This window comes from Sinohyriopsis cumingii, chromosome 5 (assembly GCF_028554795.1).
Source record: "Sinohyriopsis cumingii isolate HCF-2022 chromosome 5, ASM2855479v2, whole genome shotgun sequence".
NCBI lineage: Eukaryota > Metazoa > Mollusca > Bivalvia > Unionida > Unionidae > Sinohyriopsis > Sinohyriopsis cumingii.
In genome coordinates, this window is record NC_142965.1 from 27,708,510 (window position 1) to 27,727,742 (window position 19,233).

The following is a 19,233-nucleotide window of genomic DNA, read 5'->3' on the forward strand; positions in this document are numbered from 1 at the left end:
AGGAACACTCTCCAATAAATCCCATACTGCAACACAGTGAGTAGGGGCTGAAGGAGTGGCAAGAGCTGGAGAGAGACGAGAACATCCGTCAGTCCTGGAAGAAGTGATGCCTCTAGCCTTCCTAATGGTTTCCACCCAGAGATAAGATGATGATGGAACATGAGCCGCAGTATTGCCTTTTATGAGGGCAAGATCCAAAAGTCCAAGGCCCCTGAGGTTGAGGATCCCACATCCCACAATGTAATAATAGGAAAGGGGGGATACTAATCCAATACCCTAGCCAGTCTGAGCCCACTGATTTGACTCCCAATGTTCATAAGAGATGGTAATGGGTAGAGAAGGGGGAACTTGGTCCAAGCCCTATCCCATACATAAGCACAAATTTACATCATTTTTTATTTTCAGTAAGAAGTTGGGTTGTCGGTGTTTTATACAACTTTTATTGAAAAAAGGAAGTATACATGTATACAATAACAATGTGAAAAAAAATTCAATGTGTTAAATCAAATATCAAGTACAGATAACATATACGGCATGGTCCCTGCAGTGTCAATCTAGAATAGAGAACACGCAGCATCTAGTGAGCAAGCTGTTGTTATTCCTTGCATAAATTACTTACCAATACCTAGATATAAAATGTTTTTGTTAGTGTATCTGACCCTTGTGGGTGTACAGGAAGTAAGCCCAAGTCCCTGGAGAAACCAAAACCAGATGGAAAAGGTTACCACATAAAGATCTAGAAATAAATGAATGGATAATGAAACACCATTAGAGGATAATTATTGTAGATGCCAGGCCGTAATTGCCATTAAAAAAAACCCTCTGCTATAGGCAAATTTTGGTGTTTGGCACGTCTCATCACATCAACATCGTTGATAAAGATGATCTGTGCTTGTTTTGCATGTAATATATCAAGGACAAGGCAAGTTGCACGAGGAATGGCATCATATTGACAATTCTTTGCTCTAAGGGAGGATGTATACACATCAAACAGACTGCGTTTTTTTCAGCATGAAAAAGAAGCCAAAACAAAAGCTATGGGTGAGCTATTCTTGTTCTTAACTTCGATATTCAAATACTGAAGACAAATTTATTTTGTCATGAACTCAAATATTATTTGCTGCATACTTTTACCATTATTTCACTATCTGTATGAACTGCCTTCTTGCCATTTTTAATATTTACCAAACATCATGTCAGACACCAAATTTATAACTGTGCATAATATGTAGCTGTTTGAAGAAGCAGCTTTATTTAAGAAACTTTTTCTTGTTGGTATCAATGTAAGTAAATCAGTGTCCTGTTAAAACCTACCTATCCTCATTCTGCTTCACAGCTGAAATCCCCAGAATATTCTGAAGATCACCAAGCTCATCATCATGGGGATCATGGTGATGCCTCCGACGTTGGAATAAGTTACTTGCCGTTCTCTCATTTAGAGACTGTAGTCTTAATGTGGCAGGATGTGTGCTTGCCATTTTGGCATGCACTCAACTCTGAATGGAATAGCTACTATAAAAAGATCATTTTTATTAACAACTGAAATAGTATCCTTCCAAATCCAATTCAGTGAAAAATAACATCAATAATATTAATCATATCCAACGTCAACCTATCAGCCACCTGTCACTCACAACTGAGATACCTAACATATCTGATAACAAGCAATTTGATAGCAAAATCTCTCTTAATAATGCATATATACCTACTACATTTTCTGCATACAGTGTCAAGTTACTGATAATATATAAACACTTCAGTGTCAAGTAACACAGTGATCTTAATTCAAATCATCCCACTCCAAACATTACTCACAGTCATTGTTTTCAACAGAATGAAACTAATGTAGGCATGACATGGGCTGAATATACTGCATGAAGCTGCCATCCATACTACTTTTTCCAACTTCTAGGCTAATCAGAACATGTGTACATGTAGAACAATCATGGTCTCTCAAATATTAATCATTTGAATATTACATTCCTCATATAAAGCCTTTTCGCAGTGTTTGACCTACAAAAACTGACACAAGTTTTTAAGTCCAGATATATTCTTACAATGCTAGAATAAAAATGTAGTTTGAATGCAATTTATCTTTCTCACACCTGTTGAACCACACCTGTCATTCTGAGACTATTAATGTAAGATGGGTTGCTAAAATAACACATCTTTATCCTTTAGACTGTGACAGTAATATTTCAAAATGTCATATAATGAACTATGAAAAATTGGCCAATAAGAATATTGTGTCTCAAGATTGATACAAACTGGTCCATCAATTTTCAACACAAAGGCATTGCAAATTAACATAATTTGAAGCTTTATATACAGTTTTGAAGACTGATTTTAAAGTAATTATTTCCTGCATGTAATAAGATTGCCAAAAGCCTGCAAAGAACTGGGTCACAGTTTTCAATATTTTTCTTTGCATGGGAATCAGTCTGTCAATATACAATAAGATCCAAGCTTTATATTCAAGCAGACATGATATATTCCATTGTCTTTTAATTTGGAGGGTTCAAGCTATATGGTACATTAAACAAGATCAAATGCAAATATTCATGTGTATGTAATCTGAATTACAGGTTTCATGCCTTCATTTTTCTTTATTTCCTGAAGAACTGATTTAAAAACACAACACCCAAAAATTGACTGATGCTCTACTGTCAAAAAGAATTTCCAGGATTTCAAAAAAACAATTTCTTCTTTTTAAGAGTTAAGTGTTGAAACCATCTCTGATGTTCTTGACCATTAAAATCTTCAATTAGGTAGCCCCTGCAGCAATCATACTGGATGTAAACTCAGCATCAGTTTCACTGAGGACAAATCAGACATCATTAGAAGACATTTGGTTAAAGTATCCAATTCATATGACCATATTTTCAAGAGACTTAATGAGAAGATTTTCAGCATGTACATTGTGCCATGTTTTGCAGTCAGATCAGCCCCATTTGCATTAGATATCCTAGTCTTCTAGTGAAAACACCATATTGGTTTGACTTTCAATTAGGAATAGCAATGACAAGATTTTTAAAATGGCTGTCATACTGACTGTGCGAGCAGCAGCATTTAGAACCAACTAGACCATGGGATGAATGCATATTTAAATGTCCATGGTAATACACTAAGTTCTTTAGGAGGAGTAGTTATAAAAAGTTAAATGACTGAAGAACAATGGACAAAAGGCCATACAATATTTTTCTTATGTGCTGTGCCCAGTAGAGCTAAAATTAATCAAATACTTTGATAAAATGTTGAAGCAATTCCCAATGATGAACTATTTCTGCTGAAATGATTCTGTAATTATAGGTTACTGCATCTGTATGGGAAAATATGAACAAGTTTTTTTTTTATGGATATACTACATGACCTTGGGAGTGCAGTATCTCCATCCGACAAAACAAAAGTTCATATCTTCCTGTACAAATGCAAAAACCTTTTTATTATATGCTCATTTTCTTATTCTACCTAAGGCCTAATTATATAAACAAAAATACTCTACAAGAAACAAAGGAACTGACTTTATGCTGTATTCCAAACTAAATACACAAGCAAAGATCCATCAGTACACAACAACATTAATGTGCACATAACCTGACCAGAGAAATTTGAACTTAAGTCTCATGTTCAACATCACTTTCGAAAGAAAATGGCATTTTGATCTACTTAAAACTGAAATTTAGAGTCATAATGTGACTGAATGCACACTGCAACAACTTTTCCATTTGTTCTGGAATTAATAGATTTTGGTATTTTTGTTGATTCTACTAAATGTAACTGTTGACTAGATTTATCTGATTTATGCAGCAAGGGAACAGCATCCTGACTCATCTGCATATGTGTTCTTGTTCTATCACTGAATGTTTGGAATCATAAAGTGTGAAAAAATATGAACTCTTTCAATTGTATTTATCAAAAAGACGCTAAGGAATATAATTTTCATCTCATTTTGAGTGCAGTAAGGAGGATGTAATTGCACTTGGAATGTAGTTGAAATTACATTACAATTTTGAAATGTGTAATCAAGCTTTAGAACCCATGATATAGCTCATGTAATTCGGATTTGCAAAACTAAGAAAGTACATTTTGAGGAAATTCAGGATGTAAAACTGTAGTATATTTTTTGCCATTCTTATTACCAGCTAACGAAGACACATTTATGCCTTGTCACTTGCATGCTATTTGTAGGGACCTCAGAAATTTTATGACCTGTCTAGCATCTATTGCTAGCCTAAATCCGAAAAACTATCAAAAAAGTTCATGTGGAATATTGCAAAGCAGCTGATATGTGGCAGTCCATGACACCGCTGCTTTAGTTCATTCAGAAACAAATTTAATCAACTAAAACATAAAGTGTCTACTACATGAGTGTACATGATTTGTTTACATAGTACCGGTAGTTACTAATACACTATACTACTATTGGGCACGTCATGCACATGCATGTAATAAAAAGGTTTTCAATATCATAAAATATTGCACGATTCTGACACTGTAAAGTTAACAGAGACGAAAATGAGCATATAATAACAAGTATTACAAAGATTATGGGAACTAACCACTGTGACATTAAGTTATCATATCATCTCAGAATTATAATTTTTCTTATAATTTTTCAATAGCTCTACTAACTTTTGAAAGAAAACGGCCCATGGAGCTAGATATAGAAAGTACTTTATTATCAGAAATGCAAACAATTAGCATAAGAGTAAATAGTATGCAACCTGTTTGAGAGATTTCAATCCGTTCATGCTAAAAATTGTAGCCTTTAATTTCAAATTGCTAATATGGATCTCAATTATTTTTTCATCCAAATCTGCCAGCAAATAACAGCATAATTAATTTTCAAAAAAGTGGCATCCATCGGGTGAGATTTTACTGAAATCTGCTCTACAACAATCGACCCATCCAACATTTGATAGGCTTAGGTCTATTACCATTTGATCCTCCCATTTCAGGAGAACACAAAGATATATAACTTTAGGTATATTTAAACTGTCATTCAGAATATGGACACTCTTCTGTGACTATTCAGTTTTTAATGGCTCCACCCACCTGAATCATGCACCAAACTATTGTATATGACAGGAGATGGGTGAGGGCATCAAGGTAAATCGCAGTCATTCATTGAAGTCCACTATGGAGTTGCAGAGAATCAAACGAATATAGTCAAAATCAGGTGCAACTAAATTTATAAACAATTACATGTACTTGCAAGTAAGTAGCTTTAACCATAACCCTAATTACAACATCACACCTTTATACTAGTTTGCAATTGTACAGCCTCAAACATCAGTGCTTCTAATCAAGTTTTTTCATCAGTTACCATCTCTCCTTTAAAGATATACACCAAAGACTATAACAGATCTTTAGGTGCCCATAAACACACTTTAAGAGTTAAAAAAATCTAAAATGCATCATCGGTTACCACCTCTCCTTTAAAGATATACACCAAAGACTATAACAGATCTTTAGGTGCCCATAAACACACTTTAAGATTTAAAAAAATCTAAAATGCATCATCAGTTACCACCTCTCCTTTAAAGATATACACCAAAGACTATAACAGATCTTTAGGTGCCCATAAACACACTTTAAGATTTAAAAAAATCTAAAATGCATCATCAGTTACCACCTCTCCTTTAAAGATATACACCAAAGACTATAACAGATCTTTAGGTGCCCATAAACACACTTTAAGAGTTAAAAAAATCTAAAATGCATCATCAGTTACCACCTCTCCTTTAAAGATATACACCAAAGACTATAACAGATCTTTAGGTGCCCATAAACACACTTTAAGATTTAAAAAAATCTAAAATGCATCATCAGTTACCACCTCTCCTTTAAAGATATACACCAAAGACTATAACAGATCTTTAGGTGCCCATAAACACACTTTAAGAGTTAAAAAAATCTAAAATGCATCATTACCTACTACCTCTTCATCCACCCATAGTCTCCAGATTGTAATTATTCATTGGTTTTGCAAACACAATTTTTAGCCACTAACCACTTATCATATCTACTTAGAGTGTTATTTGTTATAATTCTCTTTTATACTTTTTCTTCTGAATCAAATTACAAATTATTCACTTTTAATAACTAAGGCTTATTACATTGCAATATTTTTAAAATAAATTATTTTACTGAAATGTATGCAGATTGTATGCTAACATATCTCATTTCTGGTTTATTTATTTTTTTACAATGGGAATAGCTTGGTGAAACCCAAACCAGTGATTCTCAATAGTCAGTATCAAGGGTTACTTGTTGTTCTTTACTAACAGGGTACAGATAGTTTAAATGTGAAAACAAACTAATTACAAAGCATACAAATTTGGAACTATTCCTTCCTTAATGACTTTCATAAATATGTGCTGATATGCTCATAAATGATCTTGCTGGATACTGTGATGATACAACTCTGATAAAATTTTCACAAGAAATAGTTTCAAAGCAAAGACAAGCTCAGCAAATCTCATCAATATGCATCTTGATCTAACTGTACCTACCTATCTAAGACTGTAATGATTTAAGTCTATTTACCAACTTGTCTCAAAATCTTATCAGAAATATGATCTCTTAAGTGGAAATAAATTTAGCCAATCAGATGCATGTTCACCTCATTAGTATACAAAGATCTTGCAAATTTTATCAAAATCAGATTTGAAGCATGGCAAAGTCTGCTAAGAAGCAGAGGCAAATTCAGATGCAATGATCAATTTATTAATAAGCATTGATTTTGTTCATTATTGAGAAAGTCCAAAATCTTAATGATATAACTACACATTTCAGAGTTTGATCAAGGTCTGTGCTGAAATAAGGCCTCAAGCTCAGTCAATCTGATTTCAGGACCATGTAATTAGTAGGCATGGATCTTACTGACTATTGAAATCATCTGAAATCTTGATGATACAAGCATATATGCCAAGTTTGATATAAAAAAAATATGGCTTCTAAAGTGGTAATAACTTAAGATCAATCCAATAAGATATGTATGTCACTCGTTACTGGTCTGTGACCTTGGTAATATACCAGAAAATATAGACTCCAAAGTCATAAGAAGGTCTGACAATCACATACAAGATTATCCGATAATATGCATATATCACACTCATATGTGAATTTGTCCTAGCTAGTGATGATCTAAACCTATATACAAAGTTTTATCAAAATTAAATCATAAACATGGCTTAAACAGAGTCATACCATGAACTCACATGGCCTCACAGCCAAGTCAGATAAAAACCTGCATGCCCTGCCAACACAAGCAATGTGATAATAATTTAGTGCTGCACCAGTAGGTCACTCTGATCAATCAGGAGTCCTTTCCCATATGGAATTTAGGTACATACTCATCAAAATATGTTTTGAAATTAATGTACTCATGTCTTGACGGAGAGCAAATGAGCTTGAAATTTCAGCTGGCCACTTGCCCTGCTTGGAACTTGTCCTGCAACAGTTTTATTCATACCCAATAAATAATTCTGAATCTGAAATTATTTAAACGCCATTTGTCCAATTAGGTGAGCATGTTGAGGATTTGGGTGGATTGCTGGTGTTGAATTTTTCAAGTTCAGCTGGTCTGATTAATCTAACTAAAAGTTTGTAGGAATATATGGATTTTAATGTAGCTATATATTTTATAATACTCCTTAAAATCATTATTAATTAACAAAAAAAAGTAAAGTAATACTGATGTTGGTAGAATTTTCTCCATGGGAAAGCACAACATAAATATACTGAAATGATACTTCTTAAATTAAAGATATTTTTTAATGTGCGTTGGAGCTAGATCATAAGTTAAGATTAAGATAGTTTCACTGCATCTGCTGATTTCCATTGCTCATCAGGCCAGTCACTGTCATGTGAAACAATACCTAAACTTATGTCGTTATTTAAAACAAGTGTGGGTCACGTTTTGACTTGAGTACATTTTGACTTGGGTATGTTTTGGTTTGGGTACATTTTGACTGCAAACCATCTGAATATACCTCCCCATCTATTTGTACCCCCACCCTGCCCCACTCACACTGATTTAAATGACAAAAAGCACAAATCACAGATGCTCAGCATAAGCCTGACTTTCAAAAAAAGCAATAATCTGATGGAGAAAATATTATACCCAGTGACAAAAATGACCTCAGATTATCCCCATGACCCATTCTGACACAGGGCCCTCTGCATATCATACTATAAAATTTTTATAGAATGACAGACAGGGTACTATAGTGAATATTGCCATGACGTCGTAGGGTATGATCATGTGGTGGGGGAGGGGGGTCCCTAGTCTGGTTGGCAGAAAGACCATAGACTTATTCCACATTTGACTGAATGCGCTTGTTTACCAGAAGTTCTACAAATATATATATACACTTAATTTATTGCAGTAATCATTGATCATGATAAGACTTTTACAAAGACATGCTACACTGGACAACAAATTTTTACAAAAGTCATGTTACTGAAATAAAATTAGTCAATTCTTATCAATTTTTATGTGCTGAACACGAATATGACAGTCAAATTGCAAAATTGGCTCTAGTTTTTTTGTAATCTGCAAGAAATTAATGTTTACATAACGAAATGCATTCCAATAGTAAAAGGTCAACTGTAATAGCCTACCTATAAAAAATCAAGTCATTGACTACATCTTAGATTTCTTCGCCTGTCTCTTGTACAGCTGTTCGGGAGCATCTCTGAGGAGTGTCCAGCAGTAGTCAGCCAGCATTGTAGTGGACCATTTTCCCTGGTATCTTTGTTCCATTGTTGCGATATCTTGATGAAAACGTTCGCCGTGTTCATCACTAACAATACCACAGTTGCTAGGAAAGAAATCCAAATGGGAATGAAGGAAGTGAATCTTTAGAGACATATTGCAGCCAAGTTTCTTATACTTCATCATCATGTCTTCTACTAGTTCCTTATAGTTTTCTGCCCTAACATTTCCGAGGAAGTTTGTAGAAACTAGGCGAAAAGCATTCCATGCTTGTTTCGCGTCACCTTCCAGCAAGTTGTTGAACCGGTCATCTTTGAAAAGCTCTCGAATCTGAGGACCCACAAAAACTCCCTCTTTAATCTTTGCTTCGCTGAGTCGAGGGAATTTTTCATGCAGGTATCGGAATGCTGGCAAAGTCCGGTCAATGGCTTTCACGAAGTTCTTCATCAAACCTAGTTTGATGTGAAGGGGTGGTAGCAAGATTTTCTGAGCCTCAACCAGAGCTGGGTGTTGGATATTCTTCTCTCCAATGGCTACATTCTGCCTGTGAGTCCATTCCTTCCTCATGTAGTGCATTTCCCTTGCTCGGCTATCCCACTCGCATAAGAAACACATGTATTTTGTATATCCTTGCTGCAGTCCCATTAAAAGGGCAACTACCTTCAAATCACCACAGAGGTGCCAGCTGTACTTGTTATACTCAATGGAATTCAGTAGCTGCCTTAAGTTATCGTATGTCTCTTTCATGTGGACAGCATACGCTACTGGAATAGATGGAAGAATGTTTCCATTGTGCAAAAGCACAGCCTTGAGACTCAGTTTCGAAGAGTCCACAAATAGTCTCCATTCTTGTGGGTCATGAGTGATTTTTAAAGCATTCATGAGGCCCTCAATATCGGAACAGAATATCAGATTACTTTCCTTTCTGAAGAAAGGCTCCAATTGCTGGTGGCGCTTTCGATATGCAGTAATTGTGACATCTTCTTCTAGAAGATTCCATTGTTGGAGTCTTGATCCTAGCAATTCTGCCTTGTTCTTTGATAAGTCCAAATCACGAATCAGGTCATTTAGTTCTTCCTGTGTTATTCTGTGTGGGGTTGATGATGCACCACAGTGAAAATCTGGATCACTGCATGCTGATGGACCAGGAGAAGAACAGGTCGACTCACCTTTGTCTTCGTCAGATGAATCAAGAGAATATTCTGCTGGAGGTTCTGGAATAGGAAGTCCCTCACCATGTGGAACTGGTCTCAATGCAGACGGAATGTTTGGGTAGACTATTCTCGACTTCTTTCGCTTCGTTATTCCGCCGGAAAGAGGAGGAACCAAGCAGAAGTAACAGTCATTTAGGTGGTTGCTTGGCTCTCTCCACACCATTGGGACTGCAAACGGCATTGATGACCTTTTGCAATTCAACCACTGTGAAAGCTGTGTTGTACATGTAGCACAGCATATATGCGGAGCCCAAGGCTTGTCTTGGTCACCAACCTTGCATCCGAAGTAAAGATGATATGCCTTCTTCACTTGAGAATTGATACTTTTCTTCTGGTTGGCAAATGTCACTTCCCCACAAATATAGCAAAAATTGTCCGCGGTATTAACACACTTTCGAGGCATTACTGTTCTTTATTGTACGTAAATGGATAAAATAATAAGTTTTATGTAACAGTAGCTTGAACTGTCTCGCACAACGTCTAAAATATTTTAAATGCTGAACCTATCTGATTGGGCTTTATATAGTACACTGCTTACGTCAGCTTCAGCAGCCGCCTGGCATTAGTATAATAGGCCTACACATGTATAGTACACTGCTGACGTCAACTTACTTCAGCAGCCGCATGGCATTAGTATTGCATTGCATCAGAAAATGATGCAATCAACTGTGGATGATGTGAGCATGATGGTATTATGCAATGTTACATCATTATTCCGGATGTTGCTGCAGTCCTACAGGAGAAATTTACACAGTGAAACATAGAAAATGAGGTATATGAACATCTTCAAAACGAGAGCCAATACAAATTTTTCACGGTTATATTCGTGTTCGGCACACCAAAATACTACAGATTAGGGCCTTTTCAAGTCAGTAATGATTTCACTGTTGACCAGTGCTATTAAAGCACTTAAAAACCAAATACACCCACCTACATTTAAAAAAAAATATTTTCCACAACAAGTTGTAGCATTTTGTCATTGATAACACTCGTTTTGAAGATATTCATATACCTCATTTTCTATGTTTCACTGTGTAAATTTCTCCAGCGAAAGAAGTCGCGAATAGTCTACCCAAACATTCCGTCTGCATTGAGACCAGTTCCACATGGTGAGGGACTTCCTATTCCAGAACCTCCAGCAGAATATTCTCTTGATTCATCTGACGAAGACAAAGGTGAGTCGACCTGTTCTTCTCCTGGTCCATCAGCATGCAGTGATCCAGATTTTCACTGTGGTGCATCATCAACCCCACACAGAATAACACAGGAAGAACTAAATGACCTGATTCGTGATTTGGACTTATCAAAGAACAAGGCAGAATTGCTAGGATCAAGACTCCAACAATGGAATCTTCTAGAAGAAGATGTCACAATTACTGCATATCGAAAGCGCCACCAGCAATTGGAGCCTTTCTTCAGAAAGGAAAGTAATCTGATATTCTGTTCCGATATTGAGGGCCTCATGAATGCTTTAAAAATCACTCATGACCCACAAGAATGGAGACTATTTGTGGACTCTTCGAAACTGAGTCTCAAGGCTGTGCTTTTGCACAATGGAAACATTCTTCCATCTATTCCAGTAGCGTATGCTGTCCACATGAAAGAGACATACGATAACTTAAGGCAGCTACTGAATTCCATTGAGTATAACAAGTACAGCTGGCACCTCTGTGGTGATTTGAAGGTAGTTGCCCTTTTAATGGGACTGCAGCAAGGATATACAAAATACATGTGTTTCTTATGCGAGTGGGATAGCCGAGCAAGGGAAATGCACTACATGAGGAAGGAATGGACTCACAGGCAGAATGTAGCCATTGGAGAGAAGAATATCCAACACCCAGCTCTGGTTGAGGCTCAGAAAATCTTGCTACCACCCCTTCACATCAAACTAGGTTTGATGAAGAACTTCGTGAAAGCCATTGACCGGACTTTGCCAGCATTCCGATACCTGCATGAAAAATTCCCTCGACTCAGCGAAGCAAAGATTAAAGAGGGAGTTTTTGTGGGTCCTCAGATTCGAGAGCTTTTCAAAGATGACCGGTTCAACAACTTGCTGGAAGGTGACGCGAAACAAGCATGGAATGCTTTTCGCCTAGTTTCTACAAACTTCCTCGGAAATGTTAGGGCAGAAAACTATAAGGAACTAGTAGAAGACATGTTGATGAAGTATAAGAAACTTGGCTGCAATATGTCTCTAAAGATTCACTTCCTTCATTCCCATTTGGATTTCTTTCCTAGCAACTGTGGTATTGTTAGTGATGAACACGGCGAACGTTTTCATCAAGATATCGCAACAATGGAACAAAGATACCAGGGAAAATGGTCCACTACAATGCTGGCTGACTACTGCTGGACACTCCTCAGAGATGCTCCCGAACAGCTGTACAAGAGACAGGCGAAGAAATCTAAGATGTAGTCAATGACTTGATTTTTTATAGGTAGGCTATTACAGTTGACCTTTTACTATTGGAATGCATTTTGTTATGTAAACATTAATTTCTTGCAGATTACAAAAAAACTAGAGCCAATTTTGCAATTTGACTGTCATATTCGTGTTCAGCACATAAAAATTGATAAGAATTGACTAATTTTATTTCAGTAACATGACTTTTGTAAAAATTTGTTGTCCAGTGTAATGAGCAAAACAACATTAAACAACTGTCTCCAGCTGTTTATGCAAATAATCTTTTATAAACAAAGGAAATGTAAAGTTCAATGATAAAACCTGGCAACAGCTTGCATCACCTTCTCCTTATTCTACATAATAGGTTTACGATATTGACGATGATGAGAAACAGATAATTGTCCACAGCTATTACATGCTATCTTTAATATTATATTTCCATGGCAGTCAAATCTTTTTTATGAAAATTAACGTGTACCGAATATCTCCCTCTCTCTCTCTATACAGGCCCGGCCCTAGTGCAAGGCAAACAAAGCAACCACCTTGGGCCCCACACTTTCAGGAAATCAACTCCACAGTGCTATTTTTTGCTTGGGGCCCCACTCATTGCTATTACTGCCTTGGGCCCCACACTTTCTAGGGCTGGGCCTGTGCATGTATGTGTGTGTGTGTGTATATATATATATATATATATATACACACACACACAATATGTATGCTGTATCTATAAGATTTATAATTTTTTCATTGAAGAAAATTTATGCAAGTGGCTTATCATCGATACATCATACATACTATACATATATTTTACTTATATCACATGATAATGGACAGATTTGCTCTTTAAAACAGAAAATATTACAATGAAATTGTGTATCATGTTGAATTCATGTAGAAAACGGGGATAATTTATACTTGTTATCGTTCTTTCAATACTCACTAATGATTAATGAGTGGAAATGAATCATTAATCTCAAGGCCTAGAATTAACAGCACACAGTTCCAATGTTTAGATATGAGTATTATTGCACATGGACTGATCACAATTTGGTATCCCAATAGATATATTGGTATATCGATATTCAAATTGCTGTAACATTTACTGATTTTCAGTCGTTGTTTTCATAATAAATATTGTGAGAAATTTTTTTCTTCTTCCATCTTTCTATAAAAATTACGTGACTTTCACTTATACGTTTGATTTGTTTTCCTACATTAACTCTAAAAATGGTTTATTGTCGATATTATGTGACTATATGACCTCTGATGTCACTGGCATCTAGGCTGCGAGATTTGCAGTCATGTGACACAGGATGCAAATGGACAGATCCAGGTCAAACTTCAGCAACGATGTACTTTCGTCTCGTCTGTCAGCAGATTAAAGACATGAATACTATGCTCATGATTTTTAAGAAAATAAATAATATTCCTATCAATTTCATGCAGGTATATCTCGACGAAAGGTCGTTCAAGTTTGCTGGGCTAGTAAAAGCGGCTACCCCATGCCGACACCAAATGGTATCGGCGAATTCCAACTTTTCGATAGGGAATGGACTGTGACCCTACACTCTGACATATATGTCCAAATATCAAAAATGGGGTGGCAAGGGTCAGAGGAAACTCTATCGGACTAGGTGGTAATCTGAGGTAATTTTGTCATTCGGTATAGTTATATTCCTTCATATTATTGCTTTTTTCAACATCAAGCTCGCGTCGAGCACCTTTGGCACAAATGAGATAAAAGATGCACAGAACTTCGTCATTTTACTGATTTATAATGTCAAACCTCATTAAGCCCAGGTGGACCCTAACACCAGTATCTCTGTGCATTTCATCACAAGCGGAAGTTTTCAGCGTTAAAAAAGACCTGTTCGCCAGCCATTTGCAGTGTCTGGTCAAGTCCATTTTAATCGAATGGGTGCATCCACGACTACACATGTACGTAGTAGGAAAATACTGTATTCTGCTTACGATATTTACAATGTCGAATCAAACATGGAAAAGAATGAGAATTACATATTTGCCTTTCACGTGGATTTAACAAGCGGTGTAATTTCTAGGTACAAGTGTGCAAAGGAGAAAAGTCTAAACACAACGTTATAGTAATTTACGGAAATATCCAGCAGAAACCAAATGAACTACAGCACAATGTTGTCTTAAGAAATCAACTTGCCCATAGTGTACGCAACAAGGCGCCATGTTAGCATGGAAAGTCTGTTAAGTATAAAAGGCGCAGAGAATGCCTATTTTAGGGACATCTGGTCACATTCAGGCCAGAAATTATAAATCAATAAATTAAGTGACTAAGTTATGTGTACTTTGTATCACATTAAAGATTACCCTTGTTGAAATCGGTAGCGGGGTGGGTACAAATAAACGGGGCGGTATAGTAAGTCAGACTTGTAACAATTGAAAAATGAGACACCCAATCTCGTACGAACGACAACTCTTATGTTCTGGGAAGAAGTAAATAAATTATCTGAGAAAGTATATTCTTACTTGTCTGCTAAATCAAAAGTACAAGTAAACTCATAAACTTGTTAACGAAAAGAAATACTGGATCTAAGCACAAGAAACAATTTGTAATTAATATACGTCACCCAGGTCAGCTTCGATATGGAATAAATAATCACAAAGCATGCTAAATACAGCGGCAACTTATTATCCTTCCAATCCGAGAACTACTATATTGGTAAGAATGGCAACCTAGATAAATCTCCAACCAAACCGGATCCTGAATCATCGTGTTTGAAACAACCATTTTCATAACAATACCAAAGCACAGGTGAAGATTCCGACCTGAATGCTGGAACAGCCACTGTGAAACTACAACTTTCTACAAAACACTCTCGTAGTTCTCACTGCAAAATAAAACCAGCTGGTGATTTAAACAAAAAACAAAAAAAAAGCAAAACAAAAAAAAAAAAAACAAGCTCCTCTCTCACTGTTCACGGGTCTAACTATAATACACAGTGAACGACTTCTCTTGTTCTTGTTATCTCCTTCCAGGTGGAACGGACATGATATCAGTTACACCCCACACAAAAGATAGTCCTGTCAACCAAACTTAGGCTTGATGATAACAGGCAAAGCCCGGATTCTGTATAACAAAGAATATGTCAAACACAACCAGTAACATCCGACATCTGGGACAAGGATATTTAAAAAAAAAAAAAAAAAAAATCTCATATATAGGTATATAATATATTAGACTGTTCAACAGGATGTATTAGTGTAAAACCTGATGGGGATTTTACAAACTCGCAACTTCCATGGTACTCAAGCAGACAACCTGATATCATATGCAGACCTATTTAGTTATAGGATAAGTGTGTGACTTGAACTGTGTGTTTATTACAGGTAAACTTTATTCTATCAATATTTATTAAGCTCATAAAACTTTATAAGTACTGAAGTAGACATACTTATGTCTGAACACAAAGTGATCATGAGACAACACATGTTAGCAAGTTTTGTTAATTTTTTATTATAATCAGCTAATGTTCATGCTATTTACCTTCAAAACATTCTATACTGCTGTAAAGAATGCATTATTCCTAAATGCATATAACATGGCGATGTTTTTCATGTACCATTATATTTTTTAAGAGATCCTTTACATATTAAACCCTACAATATCACCTTTCTTAAGCCAATTAGCTGGACCACTATCAGCAGCATAACAGTGTACCTGTTTACATTACACTATAACTGACTTTGCATATACACCTTCCTTACCACTATCAGCAGCATAACAGTGTACCTGTTTACAGTACACTATAACTGACTTTGCATATACACCTTCCTTACCACTATCAGCAGCATAACAGTGTACCTGTTTACAGTACACTATAACTGACTTTGCATATACACCTTCCTTACCACTATCAGCAGCATAACAGTGTACCTGTTTACAGTACACTATAACTGACTTTGCATATACACCTTCCTTACCACTATCAGCAGCATAACAGTGTACCTGTTTACAGTACACTATAACTGACTTTGCATATACACCTTCCTTACCACTATCAGCAGCATAACAGTGTACCTGTTTACAGTACACTATAACTGACTTTGCATATACACCTTCCTTACACCATTACACCTTTTAAATGTTCCATCCCACAAAATACTAATAGGACAATTTCTAAGATGCCTTTTTATACTACATTTATCATAACAAACACACCCCAGATCAAATATAAGAACAGAATAAAGACTCTCATTCATAGAACATGTACTAACTTTATGAAATTAATTTTCTTTTAAAACCATCCAGCCTTCCAAATTAACTTAAATGTGTCTTTCATTCTTGGCCCTCCAGCCACAGTTGTCCAAATTACAAGGATTTTATTGGGCCTTTGGTCTCAAACAAAGTTACAAAAAACTACAGCGAGTTTATATGGAAATCATTAAGAAAATATGTGGATCATGATATGCTAATATCACCAACCCAATATTACATTGTTGTATTGGAACACGCAAATTAACCATTATTAATAATTGAAATTATGATCATGACATGTGTGCTGGCTACTTCTTTTCTCTAAATACTATTTTAATAGTATTTCAAAATATATAATGACAGTGTGTGTGTGATTTGGATTTTTAACGTAGCTTTAACAATTATAGTCATATTGCTATGATGTCTGCAGTGTGTCAGTTTATAGTGATGTCTAGCACTAGGGTTTCATGCCACAGACATGTAGCATCATGTCCCACCCAGTCACATTATCTGACACAAGGCTGACCACTCCCAACATTACCCTCCTAATGCTAAGCACAAAGAGAGGCAGCTACTAGTACCATTTTTATCAGACTTTTGTATGGATTGGCTGGTTAAAACCCCCAATCTCCCGCATCTGAGGTGGACACTGAAACCACTTAGGACAGTGATCTTGTCTTATTTTCCACAGCATGTACATGACCAATATTTTATTCTATACAATAAAAATTACAAGTTTTTTGTCAATGTTCTTTATTTATTCCTTTCCTATATGTGATGACTGTTCATAAAAATAATACTGATGTATAATAGCTCAATGAAAATTATAGGGAACAAATAAAATCAAAATAAATAAACTTATGCAAAATATCGGCATTGTGTTTAAATTATGGATTTTTTAAGGATTTATATAAAATACTGGGTTTTTATAGGGTTTTTGAAATATAAATTATAGTGATTTATATAAAATAGTGGGGTCACTGTGAAGCATTGTTTCCAGTACAATATCCGTGCTCATAAAGTCTTGCATTTATTACATAAAAAATTCACTAAAAGTAATTTTTAAAATGGCCACTCATTTGTCTACACCAATTTGCATTGGTAAATCATGAACTCTGAGAAAAAAAACTGCTGTCTAAACAGTGTTCAATTTTTAGCAAGAATAAGCACACAAATCAAATTCTATTTATAGCAAGAATAAGAACAATGAACAAATTCTATTTATAGAATGGAAAAGAACATTGATCAAATTCTATTTATAGCAAGAATAAGAACACTGAACAAATTCTATTTATAGCAAGAATAAAAACTGAGAATTTAATGCTTTCAATGTATTTATTACAATGTATATGGTATTATATAAAAACATTTTTCCATTTCTGAAGCACATACAGTAAATTTTGTCTCACTCTTTTTGAACAAAATGTGAGACACGTGCAGGAATGATGTCATGGGGCTTAAGTGGCAACATCAGCTCCATTTTAAGAGGTTTGTACAAGTGCAGACCTCAGAAAATGGTGAAATGAGTATTCCATGGAACCCTTGTATGGATGAAGTGTACTCTATGGTGGGGATTCAGCTGCTTGTATGTTTACCAATATACCTCTATATATGTAGCATTATCATCCAGTCAGATTTTAACTTTGATATCAAACTACACCAATTGTTGAAATGTATCCTCAACACAACCTGGAAGACCAAGGTTTTTCATATAAATTAAATTGAATGTAAGTACTACAATGGAGTTTTCACAATTTCACCAATATAAAAAGTCCTCTCATGAGTATTAAAAGAGTACTTATATTAATAAACAACTAAAAAACTGGTAGCTAATGGTAACTGCTTAAATTTATTTTGATACATCTGCCAAAGGAATTCATGTGCATGATGTAAACAATGGCAAAATTCCTCAGTTACCTCCCTTTATGCATGTCAATGTATTGTAAAAACCAGTAAGCTAGCACCAATAGCATCTAACCAAGGTAAAACTCAGTAGAAAAATCTGCATAAATGGATTTTTTTCTGCAAATAACTTTATAATCACAGATACTAACAAGAGTCACCTTGAGATGACATTATTACCTCCCCCTGCTGATACTCAGGGTTTACATGACTGGGTACTAGTGGTAATGGCCATATTGAGCCTGTCTCCATTGTTAAAGTAACACACTTTAACAATGTGGTTAATCTTGGATGTGGACATATGTGTTGATGAATGGAAACATATGGGTGCCATTGTGATTACTATCTAGTGTGTGCCAAAAAAGGATAGAAATGTTGAATGTGGAAATTCAAATTATCTCTGTAACTTATTTAATATGTTAGCAAGTTTGGTTGAAATACCTTGTATGCAAATTGTTTAATATGTGTAACATACATGTATTTGGTTGAACTAGTCTGTATGAAATTTGTTTAAAATGTATAGACAGTTTGGTTGAAATACTTTGTATGCAATTTGTTTAATATGTATATAAAAGAATTTGGTTAAAATACCTTGAATGGTTTGAGACTTGTGCTCAGGAAATGTTAACTAAAGGCAGATGTAGCAATGTTTAAACACCCACCCCACCCCCAGCACATAGCATGGAGGAAAAATGCAGTTTAAATATACTCTAAGGTGTCACTGGGTAGTTTCATATTTTGAAACCTAATATTTTAGGTAGAA

The 19,233-nt window shown here is 35.5% G+C and overlaps 1 protein-coding gene and 1 long non-coding RNA gene across 7 annotated transcripts in view; one reads left to right on the forward strand and one right to left on the reverse strand.

Annotated features, from left to right (window-relative positions):
- The window catches only part of LOC149798842 (LIM and senescent cell antigen-like-containing domain protein 1), a 116,170-nt gene that overhangs the window by 73,194 nt on the left and 23,743 nt on the right, over positions 1–19,233 (reverse strand). The window contains exons 1-2 of one of the 6 annotated variants that reach the window (XM_089957740.1): positions 15,286–15,424; positions 1,315–1,512 (exon numbers count right to left, since the gene is read on the reverse strand). The exons of 2 other annotated variants lie outside the window; for them this stretch is intronic. In XM_089957740.1, the coding sequence (XP_089813866.1) occupies positions 1,315–1,478 (164 nt within the window). In that variant the 5' untranslated portion in view covers positions 1,479–1,512; positions 15,286–15,424. 3 more of the 6 variants (XM_089957739.1, XM_089957738.1, XM_089957737.1) reach the window with 3 other exon arrangements.
- The window catches only part of LOC149798843 (uncharacterized), a 64,275-nt gene continuing 60,589 nt past the window's right edge, over positions 15,548–19,233 (forward strand). The window contains exon 1 of the long non-coding RNA XR_016421036.1: positions 15,548–15,700. This is a non-coding gene — a long non-coding RNA (uncharacterized LOC149798843). The remainder of the gene's footprint in view (positions 15,701–19,233) is intronic.